The 20,181-nt window shown below is 42.5% G+C and overlaps 1 protein-coding gene across 1 annotated transcript in view; it reads left to right on the forward strand.

Moving 5' to 3' along the window:
• LOC308676555 (outer dynein arm-docking complex subunit 1-like) overlaps positions 1 to 14,517 on the forward strand; it is a 28,853-nt gene extending 14,336 nt beyond the window's left edge. Inside the window, exons 9-16 of the mRNA XM_081342413.1 lie at positions 1,286 to 1,473; positions 3,080 to 3,205; positions 3,375 to 3,457; positions 4,690 to 4,858; positions 6,694 to 6,857; positions 10,040 to 10,143; positions 11,688 to 11,766; positions 13,042 to 14,517. Of these exons, the coding sequence (XP_081198539.1) occupies positions 1,286 to 1,473; positions 3,080 to 3,205; positions 3,375 to 3,457; positions 4,690 to 4,858; positions 6,694 to 6,857; positions 10,040 to 10,143; positions 11,688 to 11,766; positions 13,042 to 13,086 (958 nt within the window). The 3' untranslated portion in view covers positions 13,087 to 14,517. The remainder of the gene's footprint in view (positions 1 to 1,285; positions 1,474 to 3,079; positions 3,206 to 3,374; positions 3,458 to 4,689; positions 4,859 to 6,693; positions 6,858 to 10,039; positions 10,144 to 11,687; positions 11,767 to 13,041) is intronic.
• Positions 14,518 to 20,181: the final 5,664 nt, after the last annotated feature.

Below are 20,181 nucleotides of genomic sequence, written 5' to 3' on the forward strand. Positions count from 1 at the left end.
ACTTTGACATTGCCACAGCTCATTTCCGATGCCTGTGCTTGTAGACTGTGATTCATGACACGATCAATGTGCTTATAGCAAAAACTAAGAAAGCCGTTGAGAAGAATTCTAGCAAGTGTCAAGGGGAAAATGCAAGCAGTCCTACATAAAGCAGAAGTAAGGTTTAGTTCTTGCTGTCTTTTTCACACTCATGCACTGTAATGGGTCAGAGGCCCTCTCCTTTTATTATTTATTTATAAATGTATGTGCCTTCTCTTTTTTGGTTGGGAGAAGCTGCTATTCCCCTTGCTTTTTTGTTATTTAATGGACTGTTCAGATTTTACATTGTTTGCTTCTTATCTTTTCAAGAGTTCCACTTAAAAAGATGTTGAGGCTGTAGAAAAAGTGCAGAGAAGAGCAAATACAGATGATTAGGGGGCTAGAGGCCAAACCATACAATGAATGGTTGTGGGAACAGATATGTCTAGTCTAGCAAAGAAAAGGGCTAGGGGTGACATGATAGCAGTCTTCCAATATTTGAGGTGTTGTCACAGAGAAGAGGGGGCCAACCTATTCTCCAAAGCATCTGAGAGCAGGACAAGAAATGGTGGATGAAAGATGGTTAAAGAAACATCCTAGAATTAATAAGAAGTTTCCTGACAATGAGAATAATTAATAGGAGGAACGGCTTGACCCAAAGTTGTGGGTGCATGACTGGAGGTTTTAAGAAGAGATTGGACAACCATTTGTCTGGAATGGTATAGGGTTCCCTGCTTGAGCAGGGGGTTGGACTAGAAGACCTCCGAGGTCCCTTCCAACTCTTGTCATTTTCTGATTCTAAAACAAAACTACGAGGAAGAAAGGCAGACACTTAATAAGCAGGAGCGGAAAGGGGGAGAGTTTAGACTCCCGACTACTAGAGAAGTAAATGTTCAGTCTGCTTTATTTCATTGGCATTAGAGAATCCTTTCCCTAATTTCATCTCTTCTTTCCCCCCCCCCAAGAATATTATCAGTTGATCTAACTGGAAGATCCCAAGCTGGATAAGCTGGGATTCAAATTTAGCAGAAATTCTTTTTAATTGGACATACCAGGGATTCAGCCTGCACTCAAGTCCGTTGCGAGGAGGTTACGGGGCTAAAGTTGGACGAAGCTTTCTGGCCCACAGATGCCTTCAGCTTCTTTGCAAATGGGAATCATCTGCGCCCTGATCCTTACGAAGAGAAGTCAGGAGCCTGGATACTTGGCTCGCTCCACCTCTGTAAACCTTGCCCTTCTTTTTTTTTCTTATCTGGGATAAATTTAGGGATGAAGCTCATGCACGCTTGGGCCAGCTGCGGGACAAAGCAGAGAAGGACTTAAAGCAGTATATATCTGAGATGAAAGAATTGGAGCGCTTCCTGGAGAACGACCGGCGCATGTCTGAATTTGTCAACACCAAGCTGCAGGAAAGGACCTTCACTGAAGAAGCGCTGAGAGCCAAGGCGAAGAGACGTGTGTATTTATTATGTATATCATTAGCAGGGGAAGGTGACTTTGAACCTGTAGAAAGCCAGCTGTGAAGCAGGAGGAATTCTTTGATTTAAAAGCAAGCGGTTTTGGCATTCAGCTTTCTGCACCTGGCTTCTGGACAACTGTCCCTGTTTTAAGTTGCTTGAAGCAAGCCATTTATTTATTCATTTATTAACTATATGTGCTGTCCATCTCGCTCTCAAGTGACTTTGGGCACCTTGCAGTGCCATAAATAACAGTATAAAGAAGTTCAAAGGTTAAAAGCATTAAAATACTTATTTATTTATTTATTTATTTATAAAAAATTATTGGCCACTCATCATCTCATAGGGCATGGGTAGGCAACCTTGGCTCTTTTATGACTCGTGGACTTCAACTCCCAGAATTCCTGAGCCAGCATGGCTCAGCTTGGAAACTTCTCCCTTTCCCCTCAGCATGGCTGGCTCAGGAATTCTGGGAGTTGAAGTCCACGAGTCATAAAAGAGCCAAGGTTGCCTACCCCTGTCATGGGTAACTCTTGGGTGGCTTATAGTTACATCTTAGTTAAAACATAAAATGTTAAAATCAAACCTTACAACCTAAGGACACATGGAGCTCTGGTGGAGTGTTGTTGTTGTTAGTCAATCAACCACCTCCATTGCGCTCTTCCCCCCATTGGGGGCTCCAAGCCAACTGGCACAGTCATGTCTTTAGGCTCTTAAAAAAAGACAGGGGTTGGGGCCAGCATCACATGGCGGCGGCAGGGGGGGATATATTGGGCGCTGAAAGATAAAACTTTAAAATGAGCAACAAAATGTATAAAAGACCAATGTGTAAACAGTTATGCGACCAATTATTTCCTCAAATCCTTTTTACTTTTGGTACAGGGGGGCTGTAAAGGGAGTTCATTTGGTTGTCAGAAGAATTTTAGAGAAGTTTAGATGTCTGTTTTTAAATGCACATATGGGTAAAAACAGTGTAGTGAAAAGAAGACGCAGGCTTCATTCACTTGCATAGATCTTAGAAGAAGTTTGCTCAAGATATGGGTACTTAGGAGCAATGTAAGAGTGGTTTAAAATCAATGTTCTGTTGTTTGATCGGCTTTTTTTGATCGGCCTTTGGATCGGCTTGGTACTGTTACTTGTTGATAAATTGCAGGAATTCTAGATGGGGATAGCTTGGCTCCTGTGGTCTTTTTTTGCAATAGCCGCATGACTTGATTTCTGTAATGCAGTGGTCCACATCTCACACCCTCTGAGAGACTTCCAGATGTTATCTAATTGCAGTTTTTAATAAGACAGAAGGTGGAAATGGTTACAGATGTGATTTGGGAGTGACCCTGTTAAATATGAATGAAAGCAAATTCAGATCGCTAGCACAGCACTCAGCAGCCACGTTTGGCACTCAGTTTGGAAAAACGTTATTAAAGCATTGATGGAACAACCTAACGGTAACATCAATGTTTTGTATGTTCAGTGGTTAGAAGGGACAGGCTTCAACTGTTTATGAGCGCTGCAGAGTTGGGAGTTAACACTGAGGGAGATTTAGCACTTGTAACATTAGAGGAGAACTGGGGCTCCTTTTATTTGTATTTTTTCTCTCTCAATAGAAGAAGAACGGAGACGGAAAGACAGTGAGGAAGAGTTGCTTGAATCTTACAGCAATGCCTTTGATAAACTCCTGGAGCTCACTGGCTCAAAAGATCTGAATATGGCTCTGGATACATTTATTAAAGGTGACATATGTGAATGGCAGTTAGTTTTAAAAAAACAGGGATCATTTTGCACTAGGTGGTATTCGCTGCCTCGGCCTACTGAGGTCGGCCGGCCTCCAGTGCCCCTTGGATATTTGGGCCCTGATTATTGATACGTTGGCTTCTCTAACGTTTGTCCTTCCCTCTATAGATAGGGAAAGGAATTTTGCTCAGTTCACCTATGTCAATGAGCAAAACAGCCAGAAGGACCGACTATGGGAAGAAATTCATGAGGTGAGTAGAAAAGATGATCTCTCCTCTTCTTTCTCTTTTTTTTATTTTTAAGACGGGCAGTATTTTTTAGAGGTGATTGCCTCTGTGACTTTCTCAACCACTGAAGTGCTATCCACTCCTCTTTGAATTAGCAAAAATTTATAAATGCATATATGCGCATGAATGTATCCTGTCAGGCTTGTAGAGGTAGCAGTAGCAAGAGCTCTTAGACTTATATGCCGCTTCACAATGCTTTACTTTTCTCTCTGTAAGTGGTTTACAGAATCAGCATATTGCCCCCCCCCAAATCTGGGTCCTTATTTTACCTCAGAAGGATGGAAGGCTGAGTCAACCTTGAGACAGTCAGGATTGAACTGCTGGCACTGGGCAGAATTGGCCTGCAATACTGGTTTCTAACCATTGTGCCATCATGCCTCTATAACAAAGATGAGGGCAATATCAGAATTTAAAAGGATTTTTAAAAGTTGATAGTTGGTTGAAATTCATCTTGCTGCTTTTCAGCCCAAGGAAAATCTTGCGTTTAGATAGGACAAATCAAAAGCACATGAATATGGTGGAGGGAGTTTTAAACAAACAAACAGGCAGTAGTACATGTGAAAACAGTCTGGGTGTTTTGATAGATCACAAGGCCAAACATGAGCCAATAGTGTGATGTAGTTGCAAAAAAAAAAGCAAATGCCATCCTAGGCTGCTTCAACAAAAGTACAAGAGAACTTGTCATTCCTCTATTCTGCAACAGGCCTGGAATATTTTAGGAAGCACAGTGTCAGACTGGAACATGTGAATGCAAGATGGTGAGGGCCTTGGAAAGAGCAATAGGAACAGTTGGAAACAATGGTTGATGTTACCCTGGAGAAAAGAAAACTCTGGGATACCTGATAGTTACCTTCTGTACAGCCATCACGTAGAAGGAAGGGGAGAATTGTTCTGAATTGTTCTAGACATTGAGAAAGAAATAATTTTAAATAAGAAAGAGATTTTAGCTGGACATCAGATAATATTTCTTAATAGTAAGAGATGTTCAGCAGTGGAACAGCATAACTTGGGAGAATGGTATTTAAATAGAGGCCAGGCAGCCTTTTGATGGGGATAATGTCGTAATGGATTCCTGATCAAGGCAGCGGGCTGGAACAGATGATCTCCCGGGCCCCTTCCATCCCTGACAGTCTTATGTCTCTGCAGTTGGTAAAAAAATAAGAAGTCCCTTCCATCTTTTACTTTTGCTTTTCCAGCTTTGTCATGAGATCCAGGAGATTCAAAAGCGGAACGGTCAAAGGGAGGCCCAGCAGCTGTTGCAGCTCCACGAAACTGAGACCCAACAGGAGGAGACGGTGAAAGAGGCCAATCAGGCTGAGGAGAACCTGAAAAGGTTCCTGAAGATTTGGGAACAGCTTAAAAGCGGTGAGCGATGAGGGGAGAAAAAGGCTTACTAATGGTTGTGCTAAGTAAATCTGGATAATAATGAGCAAGTTTTCCTCTGAAGCTTTGCAGCTGGGGACTGGCTCTCGTCTCATCATGAAAGCAGCTGTGGGTTCTTTTTTAAAAAAAAAATTACTTCAAGAGTGCAATATTTTGGGGGGACCGTGGCACCTCTTGAGATCGTTGCTAGGATGATCACAGCCAAGTGTGGAATTCCAGGTCATCAGTTAAGTTACCAGAAGTCAAACTGGTGCCAGAGCTTCTCACTTGGTACCCTCGACTGCCACCTATTACCCTTCTTCTCCTTGACTTTTTAAAACTGATTTATGTGGAGCCCAGAGACTTCAAGACCAAAAGCTTAATTATAGCCACCTATGATGATGGGCAGCAAATATCAGGAGAACCAGGAAGCTTAATGGACATCAAAGGTGATGTTCACACGTTGGCAGTAATTCGCACGAGATTAGCTACCCGTGCCGTATTCTGCGTCAGATGCTGCACCCTGACAGCGAAAGCTGTGGAGATGTGTTATGATCCAAACAAGCAGTAGGCCAACATTCTTCAGTCTGACACGACCCAATATACTGAGGTGGGGGTTTCGCTTAATGCATCTCCTCCTTCCGGTAAATGATGTTTCCCCCAAAGATGGTCACATTCTATTTTTTTAGCACTAGGGGGAAAAAAGTGATGGTTACCCAGCTTCAGTAGTTACTGAGACAGGACCATGAGAAGGAAAAGAGGATAAGAAGAGGCTCAAGAGAATTGGTTTGCGACTGGCTGATTGTTCATTGATCAGCAGGAAAAACTGCTTGCTGAGATGGTATGGGGTTAACCTGGAGGTAGAAAGACACTTCCTTCTTTGAGCAGAAAGTTGGGCAAAGTAGATACAAATTCCCACTGGCTCCAGACAATATGGCCATGGAAATGGGCATTTAGTCCAGCTTCCAAAGGCCACAGTGATAAACTCATCTTTGTTAGTAGGCTAGGTATTTGAAGGGTATAGTGTCAAAAACAGAGGGTCTTCCCTCAAAACATGAAAACCTGATGGCCAGTTCATTCTGACAGCATAAAAGAAGCCTTTTTTCCCCCAACACCACACACGTGTGCAGCTTATAAGTTAAGCAGGAGACAAGTGGGCCTTTCAAAATTTTATTTAATTTAATTTTATTTTATTAGATTTATATACCGCCCTTTCCCGAAGGACTCAGGGCGGTTTACAGGGCATTTTAAAATCACACCAATACAAAATACAAAAGTTAAAAGACAATTAAAAAGATTAAATTATCCCTGAAAATAAAACCCCAGTTAAAATTCTCAGCCTGGGCCAGAGAGCTCAAAGAGCGAAGTCTTCAGGTCCCAGCGGAATGAACGCAGGTCAGGGGCAGTTCTGAGCTCCACAGGCAGCTGGTTCCAGAGGGCAGGCGCACCCACAGAGAAGGCCCTCCCCCTGGGTGTTATCCGCCGGCAATCTTTTACCAGCGGCACCCTGAGAAGACCCTCCCTCTGCGAGCGCACTGGACGAAGGGAACTTGATGCTGGCAGCTTCTTCTGTATCGCTTCTTTTGCTGCCCTTCAGTCTTCCTTTATCTTGGAAAACCAACTGTCCCACCATCCATCATGCAAATCCTAGACAGAAGATTGGACAAGGTCTAACCCATGGAAATTGGTGTTGGAAGCAAGTTTCCCCCACCCCCGGTGCAGTGCAGAGCCATTGATTAATTTAGGTGCAGGCAGAAAATCTCTAGCTTCTTTCTGAAGGACATGGCAATTAATGGCAAGCATCAGGATTCACTTTCCTTTTCCCCCCCCTCTCAAAGCAATTGAATCTCTCTTCTGGAAACTGGAGTGTGACCATTCCTCGCTGGAAAAAGTGCTGGGCGGGACAACAACTGCTCAGGATAAGAACGTTGCCATTTACTTGAGCATAATTGAACAGAAGGTCAATCAGCTGCTCACAATGTATTCCTACAAGAAGGCTGAGGTATGCAGACAGCAACAAGACTGGAGATGGGTCAATTCTCATTTCTGTCTGTCTGTGTGGAGAAAGTATTGCGTGGATTTTTTTTTACCCCCAGGTTAGGAAAAGGTGACTTTCAGCTTACTTTTCCCAGTTTACCCAACCTAATTTAGACTGCTATAACAGGAACTGGGGAATGTTTTATTGCATAAAAATCACCTTAGAATTTGCAGGGAAAATATGTGACTAAAGCTTTATAGGACCTGGGTGTCCAACTTGGCAACTTTAAAACTCGTGGACTTCAACTCCCAGAATTCCTCAGCCAGCCACGTTCTGGGAATTGAAGACATAAGTCTTGAAAGTTGCCAAGGTTGGACAGCCCTGCTATAGGGTAATCTCTGTTTGGTCCCATGTACTCATAGGTCTACATAGATCCAATATACAGGTGAAACTCGAAAAATTAGAATATCGTGCAAAAGTTCATTTATTTCAGTAATGCAACTTAAAAGGGGAAACTAATATATGAGATAGACTCATTACATGCAAAGCAAGATAGTTCAAGCCGTGATTTGTCATAATTGTGATGATTATGGCTTACAGCTCATGAAAACCCCAAATCCACAATCTCAGAAAATTAGAATATTGTGAAAAGGTGCAATATTCTAGGCTCAAAGTGTCCCACTCTAATCAGCTAATTAAGCCATAACACCTGCAAAGGGTTCCTGACCCTTTAAATGGTCTCTCAGTCTGGTTCAGTAGGAATCACAATCATGGGGAAGACTGCTGACCTGACAGTTGTGCAGAAAACCATCATTGACACCCTCCATAAGGAGGGAAAGCCTCAAAAGGTAATTGCAAAAGAAGTTGGATGTTCCCCAAGTGCTGTATCAAAGCACATTAATAGAAAGTTATGTGGAAGGGAAAAGTGTGGAAGAAAAAGGTGCACAAGCAGCAGGGATGACCGCAGCCTGGAGAGGATTGTCAGGAAAAGGTCATTCAAAAGTGTTGGGGACTTTCACAAGGAGTGGACTGAGGCTGGAGTCAGTGCATCAAGAGCCACCACACACAGATCCTGGACATGGGCTTCAAATGTCGTATTCCTCTTGTCAAGCTGCTCCTGAACAACAAACAACGTCAGAAGCATCTTACCTGGGCTAAAGAAAAACAGACCTGGTCTGTTGCTCAGTGGTCCAAAGTCCTCTTTTCTGATGAGAGCAACTTTTGCATCTCATTTGGAAACCAAGGACCCAGAGTCTGGAGGAAGAATGGAGAGGCACACACTGCAAGATGCTTGAAGTCCAGTGTGAAGTTTCCACAGTCTGTGTTGATTTGGGGAGCCATGTCATCTGCTGGTGTTGGTCCACTGTGCTTCATTAAGTCCAGGGTCAACGCAGCCGTCTACCAGGAGATTTTGGAGCACTTCATGCTTCCTTGCGCAGACGAGCTTTATGGGGATGCTGACTTCATTTTCCAGCAGGACTTGGCACCTGCCCACACTGCCAAAAGCACCAAAACCTGGTTCAATGACCGTGGGATTACTGTGCTTGATTGGCCAGCAAACTCGCCTGACCTGAACCCCATAGAGAATCTATGGGGCATTGCCAAGACAAAGATGAGAGACATGAGACTCAACAATGCAGAAGAGCTGAAGGCCGCTATTGAAGCATCCTGGTCTTCCATAACACCTCAGCAGTGCCACAGGCTGATAGCTTCCATGCCACGCCACATTGAGGCAGTAATTGCTGCAAAAGGGGCCCAAACCAAGTACTGAGTGCATATGCATGCTTATACTTTTCAGAGGTCCGATATTGTTCTATGTACACTCCTTGTTTTATTGATTGCATGTAATATTCTAATTTTTTGAGATTGTGGATTTGGGGTTTTCATGAGCTGTACGCCATAATCATCACAATTATGACAAATCACGGCTTCAACTATCTTGCTTTGCATGTAATGAGTCTATCTCATATATTAGTTTCCCCTTTTAAGTTGCATTACTGAAATAAATGAACTTTTGCACGATATTCTAATTTTTCGAGTTTCACCTGTAGTTCTCACTTTTCCAGTGTTTTGTTTACCTAGCTCATTCCCAGTTTTTTAAATAGTTTATGATATTGTGTTTGTGTATGTGATATATTTCTTCAAATATAAAAATTAGAAACTTAAAAAAACATTTTAATAATAGCCGCAACCCATTTTAGTGTTGATGTATTGGAATGGGATAACCTTGTGGTGGGCAACATGCAGCCCTTCAGATGTTGCTGAACTACAGTTCCCCATATGTTTTACTCACCCTCCATTAGGACAGGGCTTTTCAACCAGTGGTACGGGTACCACCTGTGGTACATTGGCACCTGGCAGGTGGTACGTGACCATCCTAGAAAAGTGGTAGCGGGGGAGGGGAATGAGCTGAAGCAGTGGCAGCACCGCACAAGCCTGAGCGAGAGATGGCTGGAGCTGCAGGGCTGTCAGGGCTCAACGGAAGAGCCAGGATCAGCGCCAGGGTCCAGCTGGAGTTCGGCGCTGATCCTGGCGCTTCTGCTGAGCCCAGAAGAAGCGCCGATCAGCTGGAATGTTGCAGCATCTCCAGGGTCTTGTGATTTACATTCAGATGCTTGGCAACTGATTCATATTTATGACGGTCACAGTGTCCCAGGGTCATCTGAAGTGACCAAAACCTGCTGCAACCACCCAGTGGAGGTGGGGGGAATAAAACCCAAACACCCCCACCCCACCCCTGCTGCCAATCCTCAACAGAAATGCTCACAACAATGAAAACCTCAGACAGGAGGAAGAGCGCCACCGGACGGGCAGGCAGGTGTCTTGCTCGGCTGTGGCTTGGGGGGCACTTTTTTCAGTGCCATTGTAACTTCAAACAGTCACTAAGCAAACTGTTGTAAGTCAAGGACTACCTGTACTTCACTTTTTTCCTTTTTTTTGGTCATCAAGTTTTTGACACCTTGCTAGGCGACTGGTGGTCCTCGGATGTTGCCCTATCCTAAAAGTGGCACAATGGGTGAAAAGGTTGAAAAGCCCTGCATTAGGACACTAAGGCTGTAGTAGTGGGCTACATCTGAAGAGCCACATATCGCTCATTTCTGGCAGATTAATACATGTAGCCTAGTGGGTCTCTCTTAATCTAAATCTTTAGGTGAAGGTAAAGAACGGTTTCTTGTTCCCTACTTCTAAATTTGATCTCTCTTTAGGAAAAGGACGAGCCCTATGACACTGTGGAGACAGCACAGCTGCTCCTGGGGCAGACTCCAGGGCTGAAGCCAACGTTGATGACTGTTCGGCCACCCACAGCTGGGTAAGGAGAGCTGGTTATTACCCAGAGAATCCAGAAGGTCCCCATTTCCACATTAAATTCAGAGTGGGGCATGGGAAACGTATTTTCTGTGGTGGTGTCACCTAATCTTCTGGGCTTGTTAAGGGCTTTGGATTGTATAAATTTCAGGTGAATGCTGCTTCAATGTTGCTTCCGTTAAGAGCAGCTTGACAGCTGGAACTGATTTACTGGGCTGTTCCTCATCAGAAATCTTTAGACAACGCAGGGCAGCCGTCTGATAGAGAAGCGGTAGCTTTGAATTTCTTGTGGTGAGCAAGAAATTGGACTAAATGAGGGATGAGGAATCTTTTGACTCTCCAGATATTACAGACAACTCTCAGAATCCCACATTATTGGCAGGGCTGCTGGTAGGGATATTTAGGTAGCATTTGATGGGGTACAAGCCCTTGATCCACGGTCAGTCAATTGGATTTGCCTGCAATGTCACTGTTGTTATTACTTTAATTTTTATACTAATAGCCCTAGGTTTATGCATGGCATTTAACAAAGGACAAGCCCTTGCTTTAAATTTGCACTATAAACAGTGACATAGGGAAGTAATTTTAAAACAAAGAAAAAGTGACTAAATGCATGGAGATTTGCAGTCTCTGCATTTGAAAGATACCCAGTTGAAGAAGGCTGCACTGAGCCATGGTTCATTTAAGTATGGTTTGTTAACATAGTTGGCCAGATGTGTCCCACATGCCAAGTGGTTAATCATGGTTTAAAACTACTGTTGACAGAGTTAACACAACCTGACCTAAATTCAAAGTATTTTATGACTTAATAAAATATGGGATCTGTATCCTGCATACTTTTGGCTTGGTGGGGTTGAAGACTGAGTTAAACTCTAGGATTGATGGGATTTTAAAGAATGGATTTTATATAGTTATTTTTTAAGATGTACCAAATTTGTGATTCAGATGCATAGAAAAAGTAGTGTACACGTTAAAGCCAAGAAACGTCCACAGCAAAAGAATGCAAAGCAAATTTTTAAAAAGCAAGAACTGGAGCAGTAAAATAATAAAAAAACAAAATCAGTAAAACAAAGATACACCGACATAAAATTACTTTAGTTTGATGCTCAAACTAAGACTCTGATGAGAGTCAAAAGACACAAGTGAATTATAAAACAGAACATTATTTCCCATTTTGCAACATTTGCTCTGTGATGAGGGGGGCATAGTGTGGCAGAGGCGTTATTGATGCTTGGATCCTGGAATTTAGAGGTCAAGGCCAATAGGAATAGCAGTTGTGGAGAAGCTCCAGTTTCTGAATTGTTTTCTAGTCTACATGGAATTCTACATAAAATAGAAGACAGCAGGATCCGTTTTGTGGGTTACTAAAAAAGAGGGAAAAATAGAAGACCAAACTCTTGGGAGGAATATGAAATCAATGTTCCCTTATTCTTCTAATCTCATAGGAGCAATCAGATTTTAGAATAGCTCAGGAACAGGTTTTTTTTTAAAGGACAGATTTGTAGTATTTAGGGCAATGTTAATCAGACCATTCTTTGGGGTTTGCAGACTTGGCCATGAGCCAATACAAGAAGAGGACAACAGACCTTTAACTCACGAGGAGCTCAGAGAAAAAGTAATAAAGGAGGTGAGTTCAAGAGGCGGGGCGAGCTAAGTTTGTACTGAGATGAAACTCAACACACTCGGATGCTTTAAAACTTGTGTATTAGAAAGAACGGCTTTACCAATGTGCACTATTTATATAAAATAAGACTGTTTTATGCAGTATGCGTGTCTGTGCAAAAAAGGAACTTGTTCACGAAAGTCAGGGGGTGATTTCCTACAGTTGGCCACATTTTGCTCTCTATAGTAGTGGTTCCGACCCCTGTTGTAGAAACTTTTTCCTACAAATGCAGTTTGGGGAATTGGTGCCTCAGTTCTTGAAAGTAGGTCATACCTTCTGTCTCAGTTCCTTTCTTCGTATTTGTTGATTAACCTCAACTGTCCAAACTCCTCAGCCATCAAGTAATCCTTCCAACAACAAATCCATACTTCTGCCAGCCGCAAGGAACCTGGTTTCAGAAAAGAGAGTGTGGGGGTTGCTGGTGAGCCTTTGCACCACCAAGGTGCCCTCTGGAACATTGCAAAGCATAAGGGGCTGCAGCAACTCTCGTGCTGAAGCAGCTTTGAGCAGCCACTGGCTGCCTCCTCTCCCACTTCTCGGCAGAGATGTGAATCCTGGCAATAGTGTTCGGACTACCGAATCTGGGCTGCAAACATCTGGAAGGCAGCATTTAGCTTTCTCTTTGTTGTTATTTAATAGTTGTTGTTGTTAGTTGCAAAGTCGTGTCCGACCCATCGCGACCCCATGGACAATGTTCCTCCAGGCCTTCCTGTCCTCTACCATCTTCTGGAGTCCATTTAAGCTCACGCCTACTGCTTCAGTGACTCCATCCAGCCACCTCATTCTCTGTCATCCCTTTTTTCTATTGCCTTTAACCTTTCCCAGCATTAGGCTCTTCTCCAGTGAGTCCTTCCTTCTCATTAGGTGGCCAAAGTATTTGAGTTTCAACTTCAGGATCTGGCCTTCTAAAGAGCAGTCAGGGTTGATCTCCTCTTGGACTGACCAGTTTGATCGCCTCGCAGTCCAAGGGACTCGCAGGAGTATTCTCCAGCACCATAGCTCAAAGGCCTCAATTCTTTGGCGCTCAGCCTTTCTTATGGTCCAACTTTCACAGGCATACATTGCAACTGGTAGTCTAGAATTATTATTATTTTCTTTGCAACTCAGATCTGGTACCCCTAAGTCAGCGGTCTTTCACACTAGTCCAAAATAGATGAAATCGCCTTTCCCCAGCCAATAGAAACCTGTTTTTTACACTTATTTTTGAACCATAATAGAATGGTTTTCTCTCCCCTCCAGATCCAAAGCAAGGCAGCGGCGCTTTCTCTAAAGAAGAGCACGTAATGCGCAGTTCAGTGACTGTATCCTGGGACTAGCACAGACAAGAAATAACCTCAGGCCTCCAGACGTGAATAGGAATCTTAACTGCAGCCTGGGCTAGGCCAGCCAGAGAAGAAAACTGAGGCAAGGTTTGCATTCCAAAGTGTTGTTCCTGAAACATTTTTCTTTACACCGTTGCCGTCTGCTGCATCCTTTCTCATGTCTGGAAAGGTTGATGTGGCTGAGTGTAGCCTTCACCCTTGCAGGATCCTTCACGCTGCTGTCGACCATGGAAAAATCTTCCTCCTTCTGCCGAATTGTTCCTTTTCTGGGCTGCTCATGTGATCAGGACAGATGTATTGTGTCAGTGGTACATAATTCATAGCTGTCATACCATCCAAACTGTTTGCTTCCGTGCTGCCTGCTTGTTTATACAGTCTGCCTTTAATTTGACTCCACATTGTCATGCAAAGAGAGAACGCACTGCAACCTTTTTTTGCCTATAGCAGTGGTATTTTACTTTGCCACCGTTCTGGTGAAGGAAGCAAGAATTTCCAGCTTCTAAAATAAGATCCTTTTTTGGAAACAAGTGACCAAATTCCCCCAGCAGCGTTTTGTATCAACAACAGTTCTTTCTATACCCTTAGTCTCCTTAGTTGTCAGAGTGTTTGAGGCCCACAAGGGGTATATTGTGTCTTTTGATGTATCTGAACAGGAATTGGGTTTATTTAAAGCACTTAGCCACATCTTGAACGGGTGTTTCTTTTTTTTAAAAAAAAAGGGGGGAAAAAAACCTAGCATGTTCCTCAGAGTGTAGTTTGCACCACACGATCATCTAATACGAGGCTGTATCAGTGCCACACAAAGTTCCCATTTACAACTGCCAGCTAGAGTTCCCTCAGTGGCATATGCAAAAAGGTTTTTTTTTCTCCCAAAGTAACTTGAAAAATACGTGAAAACTGCAGTAATCGAGGAAAGTGTCAAAGGAGAAGTTTCTTCCCTATAGTTATTTTTTCATTCTCTTTAAGCCCCCTTTTTGGAAGAAGTATTTTTTTTAAAAAAAATTCCCTCATTATTTCAACAACGCTAAAACCACTTCAGCTGTTCCCCAACTCCCAAATGATTTTCCCCTACAGGGCCTCTTATTTCAGGCCTCTTGGCAGAGTCCCAGAAAATTATCTTAGGCAAGGGGTTCCTCTCTCAGAGATGATCATCATGAAAAAAAAAATCTTGATAAGTTTCACTGAAGGAAGATAGGTGCTTTCAATTCTGCCATTCCTGTGGTTGTGGAATGCAGGGGTGATGTGTGTATATCTCTGTGTTTGGGATGGGTGGAGAAGTGGAGACTGGTCCCAGATGGGCTGACACATGCAGACTCCTGTGGCGAGTGAAAAGACTATCGTGGTTTTTTGGATGATTAGTGTAAATCGAAAGTGGATGATTAAAAGGTTTCATTGACAACACTCCTTTGCTTTTGATGGTTTTCCTGGAGCATTTGCTGGTCTTTCGGGAGGTAATTTCCCTGCTCATCCGAATTAGGAGCAACTGATCATTGATGCTAACCCCTGCAAGTAATTTGCAACGAAGAACCAAAGTTTAAGCATCCCCTATGGAAAAATGTTAATTTGAAGAAAAGCTCTGCCATAGCACTGAGTTTGGGTTCATATAATATGCTAGGCCTTTAACCCTGATTAACAAAACACAACTGTGGTGTTCATATAATACGCTGTGACCCAACAAGAAAACTTATCTAACTGTAATGATCTAGCTTCTCACAATACACTAAAGCAATGATTGATTTGCCATAATACAACTAAACCACAAATTACCTAATGCCGTTTAGCCTAATCTAGTATGTTGTATGAACACATGAGCATGTTCGCATAATATTGGCATAGTTTAGCATTAATGGTGGTAAACCCAGGGGATATAAATGTAACAAGCAAGCAAAGGATTAAATAATACGCACTAAATTATGCAATTGACATTGTTTATATACAGACACAAACCTTGTGCACCTAACAATGTTCTCAACCTGTAGTATCTAAAGTCCCATTGTTGGGGAAAATAGGGTCCCATCAAGGGACAGCCACAAAGCTCATTTTATCCCAAGAAGTAATATATGTCTAGAGTATTATATTATTTAACTTTTTAAGGACATACAAAAAAACCATAATAATGCTACCAACAATAATTTTCATTGCTATAACTAAAGCACTGAGAGTTCATTGGGGCTGTTAAGCCCAACAATTTGGTCTTCCATTCAATTGTATCTGATTCTTGGAGATTGCTATAGTCAAAATCTTTTGTTAACCAAACCTGTGACTTGACTTTCACGCCAAAACCCAACACGTCTCATGACTCAGTTTCATTTGCTCAACTGACTATTCTGAAAAGGGTCAATTTTGCTTCTCTTATGAAGGAGGTGCCATATCTCATCTGTTGAGTTTGGCATATTAATGCGTGAAAGTTGCAGCATTCTTAGAAAACAAGCAAAGTAAGATTGGATGTAATTTGCTTCTCTCCGTTTCTGACTGGTTCATATCTGTGCAACTTGGAGAGGACTCCTTCATATTTCTTGGTTACTTTAAACCAGGGCTTTTTTTTGTCATAGAACGCTCAGAACGGAGTTCCGGCACCTTTTTTGGATGGAAGCTTGTAGGGTAGGCAAGGCAGGCTGTATGACATGTGTGAGTTCCGGCACCTTTTTCTTTTACAAAAAAAGCACTGCTTTAAACCAAATCTACGTTTATTTTAAACCAAATCTATAGATGTAGGCCAATAGTGTTGGAACTATTTCTTGAAGAAGGAAGAGTTTGTTTTGCAACTATTTGGATGTCTGGAGAGTTGTGTTAAAAAAATATGATCCTTCTCTGATGGCACGATTGTGGCCACTATCTTGAATTTTTTTGACATGTAACCTTATGTATCCAGTTTCCCCCCCCCCCCAGAGGACTAACTGCTCTTTTAGTCCTGTTTGGAAGACACACTAGATTAAGATTAAACTGGCCTCTTCATGAAATAAGTAGGCAACAGTATCCAATTCAATTTACATACACGTGAAAAAGTCAGCATCCTGATCTAAACTGGCTGGAGTAATGCACTAGGTGAGAGTTTTAATCAGCACCTTAATCCACAAAAGACACAGGTTCTGTTTGGCAGTGGGTTCATTTGTCAAATGGTTTTCATCCTATTCTAAGGGTCACATCTTCAAAAGCAGTGTTGCTCAGTTTTATGAACTTTAAAGTCTTCTCCAGGTATCTGTTCCTTGCAAGACAAAAGTAGGTGACTGCTGAGATAGAGCCTTGGTAGTGATGGTGTCCCATTTATGCAGCACCAACTCCAAATAATTTTGCCTGGCATCGATATTATGGTCTCTGAGGTTTCAGGCAAAGACCTTTTTTTTAATTTTCCTATCATTTTAAGAACCATTCTGCCTTTTCCAACTTAACTATTTTATTGCTCCAGTACTGTGATTTTATCTTGCAATTACAACATCAAATAACTGCAGCTGATCCTGGTTTTTATTTTACACGTAGTGCTCTTCTCCATACAGATGTTATTGTTTTGATTGTTTTTATAGTTGTGCTTTTCTGCAGTTTTTATATACTGCCCACAAAACTCCCTACTATCAGGCTGCATAAAGGAACAATAAACAAGAGTTATAATTGCAGATTGCCGTGTGGTTAAAAAGAAATGTCTAAACCACAGTCTGATTCATAGTGTGCATTTGTACAACATGACAAATACATTATGATTTAGAGTGCTATATCTGTTGGCAAAGTTCATCCACCACACCAAGCCATGATACTCACATAATGTCTGAGTTCACCTAACTAGCTTAATCCAGCCCATTTCAGTTTTACTGCCAGTTCTAAATACAAAGCAGTGTCTCCAAGTGCCAAGGATCTTTTGGAAATGACTCATTTTTATAAAGAGCAATTTTGACCAATTGTGGAAAGAGGTCAAGCCTTCTTGTAGGACTGTTTATTAGCCACAAGGTGTCAGCCATATTCTCACTTTTTGGAAAAAGTAAGCTGTGGAGTTAGAATGACAAAATGCACAATTGGGAGGAGAACATTGTGGTCAATTGGAACAAGGAAAACAGGGCAGTGGTTTAGGAAGCCAGGAAAACTATAGTTGAGTAAAATTCCTAGGTTCTTGGACCAGCCTCCATTAAACAGAAGCAAGAACTTCTGCCAGATTTGGATCAAAATACTAGACCAAGGGACTTCAACTCCCAGAATAACTTGTTTCAGATATGTCCTTTTGATGTTGCCATCTTCATGTTCCCATACCAGGAGCAAGACATCTTTGATATTTTCAGCTGTATTGATGTTACAGTCGTATTTTCTCCTAATTTCTCTTCCATCCGAGAGCAGCTTCAGGTTATATAGAATTGGTTAGCCTGTCCTCCATTTGGGTACTGCATAGGTTTGAAACAGGCACAACAGAGGCTGGACAGAGACCATCAATGTGAATATATATCAGGTGGGTGTAGTATTCTACTGATCCAAGGGGTAATATGCATCTTGGAGCTTCTACTAAGACATCAGGTTGGACAAGAAAACCTCTAAGGCCCTTTCCAGGTCTGTTGTTCTGAATTCTGAATACCGCTAATAAAGGGTTTCCCAATCTTGGCAACCTTAAAGTGCATGGACTTCATCTCCCAGAATTCCCCAGCTTGCATGGATGGCTGTGGAATCCTGTGAATTGGAAGTCCATGCATTTTAAAGCTGCCGGCCACATGACCACGGAGACATCCTCGGATGAGCGCTGGCTCTTCGGCTTTGAAACGGAGATGAGCACCGGCCCCTAGAGTTGGAAACGACTAGCACGCATGTGCGGGGGAACCTTTACCTTTTTTTAGGTTGGGAAACCCTGTACTAATAGGAGAAATAAAAACGTAAACAAATCCACTGCTCCCAAATTTGGAAGCTTTGTATGGTACAGTACTCAGGGGTGTTACAGGGAGGGTCAGAAAAGTCAAGATGGTACCCACAACCACACAATTATAGCCTGATCCTTTTCTGCTGTTGCATGTACAATGACCACAAGGAGGAGGTCTAGCTTCACTCGTGCAGTTTGTCAGCCCTTCTCACTATTTTTAACTCCCTCTGGGGACCTTCCTGTTAGCACTGCAACCAGCAGCTAGAAATAGACCTGCCCTCCCCAAATTAGTTTAACCCCTTTTTAAAATCATATGCTCCTGTGGCAGGAAGTTCCCCAAGTTACTTCAATACAATCTCAACTTATGACCACAATTGGGACCAGTATTTCTGTTCTAAGCAAGGCAGTTGTTAAGTAAGTCATGCCCAATTCCACGACCATTTTTGCCATGTTTAAGCGCAGGGGTCTTCAAACTTGGCCCTTTTATGACTTGTGGACTTCAGCTCCCAGAATTCCTCAGCCAGCTTGGCTGAGGAATTCTGGGAGTTGAAGTCCACAAGTCATAAAAGGGCCAAGTTTGAAGACCCCTGTTTAATCAGTATATTAAATGACTCATGTGATGACTAAGTAAATCCAGCTTCCCCCCTCCATTGACTTACCTTGTCAGGAGTCCTCTGGGCAGCTCACGAATGGTGATCACATGACCCCAAGATTTTGCAGCCATCATAAATATACTGCTCAAAAAAATAAAGGGAACAGAAAATAAGACATCCTACTATTAAATACAGTACATTGTGTTGTTTAAGTGTTCCCTTTATTTTTTTGAGCAGTATACATGCCAGTTGCCAAGTGCATGAATTTGATCATGTGACCATAGGGCTGCTGCAGCAGCCATAAATGTGAGACCCCGTTGAAAGTCACTTTTCTCAACTTTGAAATGGTCGCTAAATGAATGGTTGTTAAGTCGAGGACTAACTGTAAGTCTTTTTGTTGTTGTTCATTCCAAATCGCTGCCTGCCAGTGCCACCGGATAAGCAAACGTCTCTCTTTTTTGTTGTTGTTGTTAGTTGCGAAGTCGTGTCCGACCCATCGCGACCCTATGGACAATGTTCCTCCAGGCCTTCCTGTCCTCTACCATCTTCTGGAGTCCATTTAAGCTCACACCTACTGCTTCAGTGACTCCATCCAGCCACCTCATTCTCTGTCGTCCCCTTCTTCTATTGCCCTCAATCTTTCCCAGCATTAGGCTCTTCTCCAGTGAGTCCTTCCTTCTCATTAGGTGGCCAAAGTATTTGAGTTTTAGCTTCAGGATCTGGCCTTCTAAAGAGCAGTCAGGGTTGATCTCCTCTAGGACTGACCGGTTTGATCGCCTTGCAGTCCAAGGGACTCGCAGGAGTCTTCTCCAGCACCATAGTTCAAAGGCTTCAATTCTTTGGTGCTCAGCCTTTCTTATGGTCCAACTTTCACTGCCATACATTACAACTGGGAAGACCATAGCCCTGACTATACGCACTTTTGTTGACAGGGTGATGTCTCTGCTTTTTAGTGTGCTGTCTAGATTTGCCATGGCTTTCCTCCCAAGGAGCAAGCGTCTTTTAATTTCTTGGCTACAGTCCCCATCTGCAAGTGATCTTGGAGGCCAGGAAAATAAAATCTGTCACTACCTCCATTTCTTCCCCATCTATTTGCCAGGAATTGAGAGGGCCGGATGCCATGATCTTGGTTTTCTTAATGTTTAGTTTCAACCCACGTTTTGCACTCTCCTTCTTCACTCGCAACAAGAGGCTCTTTAGTTCCTCTTCACTTTCTGCCATTAGAGTTTTTTTTTACTACAGGTAAATAAAAGTTCTGTGTATTTATAGCTTCATTAACTTCAACAATGCCTTCTTTCACCTTAAATCAAAAGCTCCAATGCTTTTTACCCTTTTTTCCTTTGCTCCATCCTTCTCCCTTTGATCATTTTGGCTGGTATTTACAGCACTTTCCTCAGCTTTGGTCTTTATAACAAACGACTTGCTCTTTTTGTCTCTGTGCTGTTCTCCTTGCTGAGAAACAGAGAAAAACTAAGGTTAGAGAGAAACCATGGTGAGATTTCTCCAGCGTGCCCAGTTACAGGCTGGGTCAATTATAGTCAAAGCATCTTCCCTGGAATGTCCTCTTTTCTAAAGAACAGTGGGCTTATTCACAATCATTTTCTCTTCCTTTGGGTTTCTTTTAAAAGGAATACAA

Source organism: Vipera berus (genome assembly GCF_964194415.1).
Source record: "Vipera berus genome assembly, chromosome: W".
NCBI lineage: Eukaryota > Metazoa > Chordata > Lepidosauria > Squamata > Viperidae > Vipera > Vipera berus.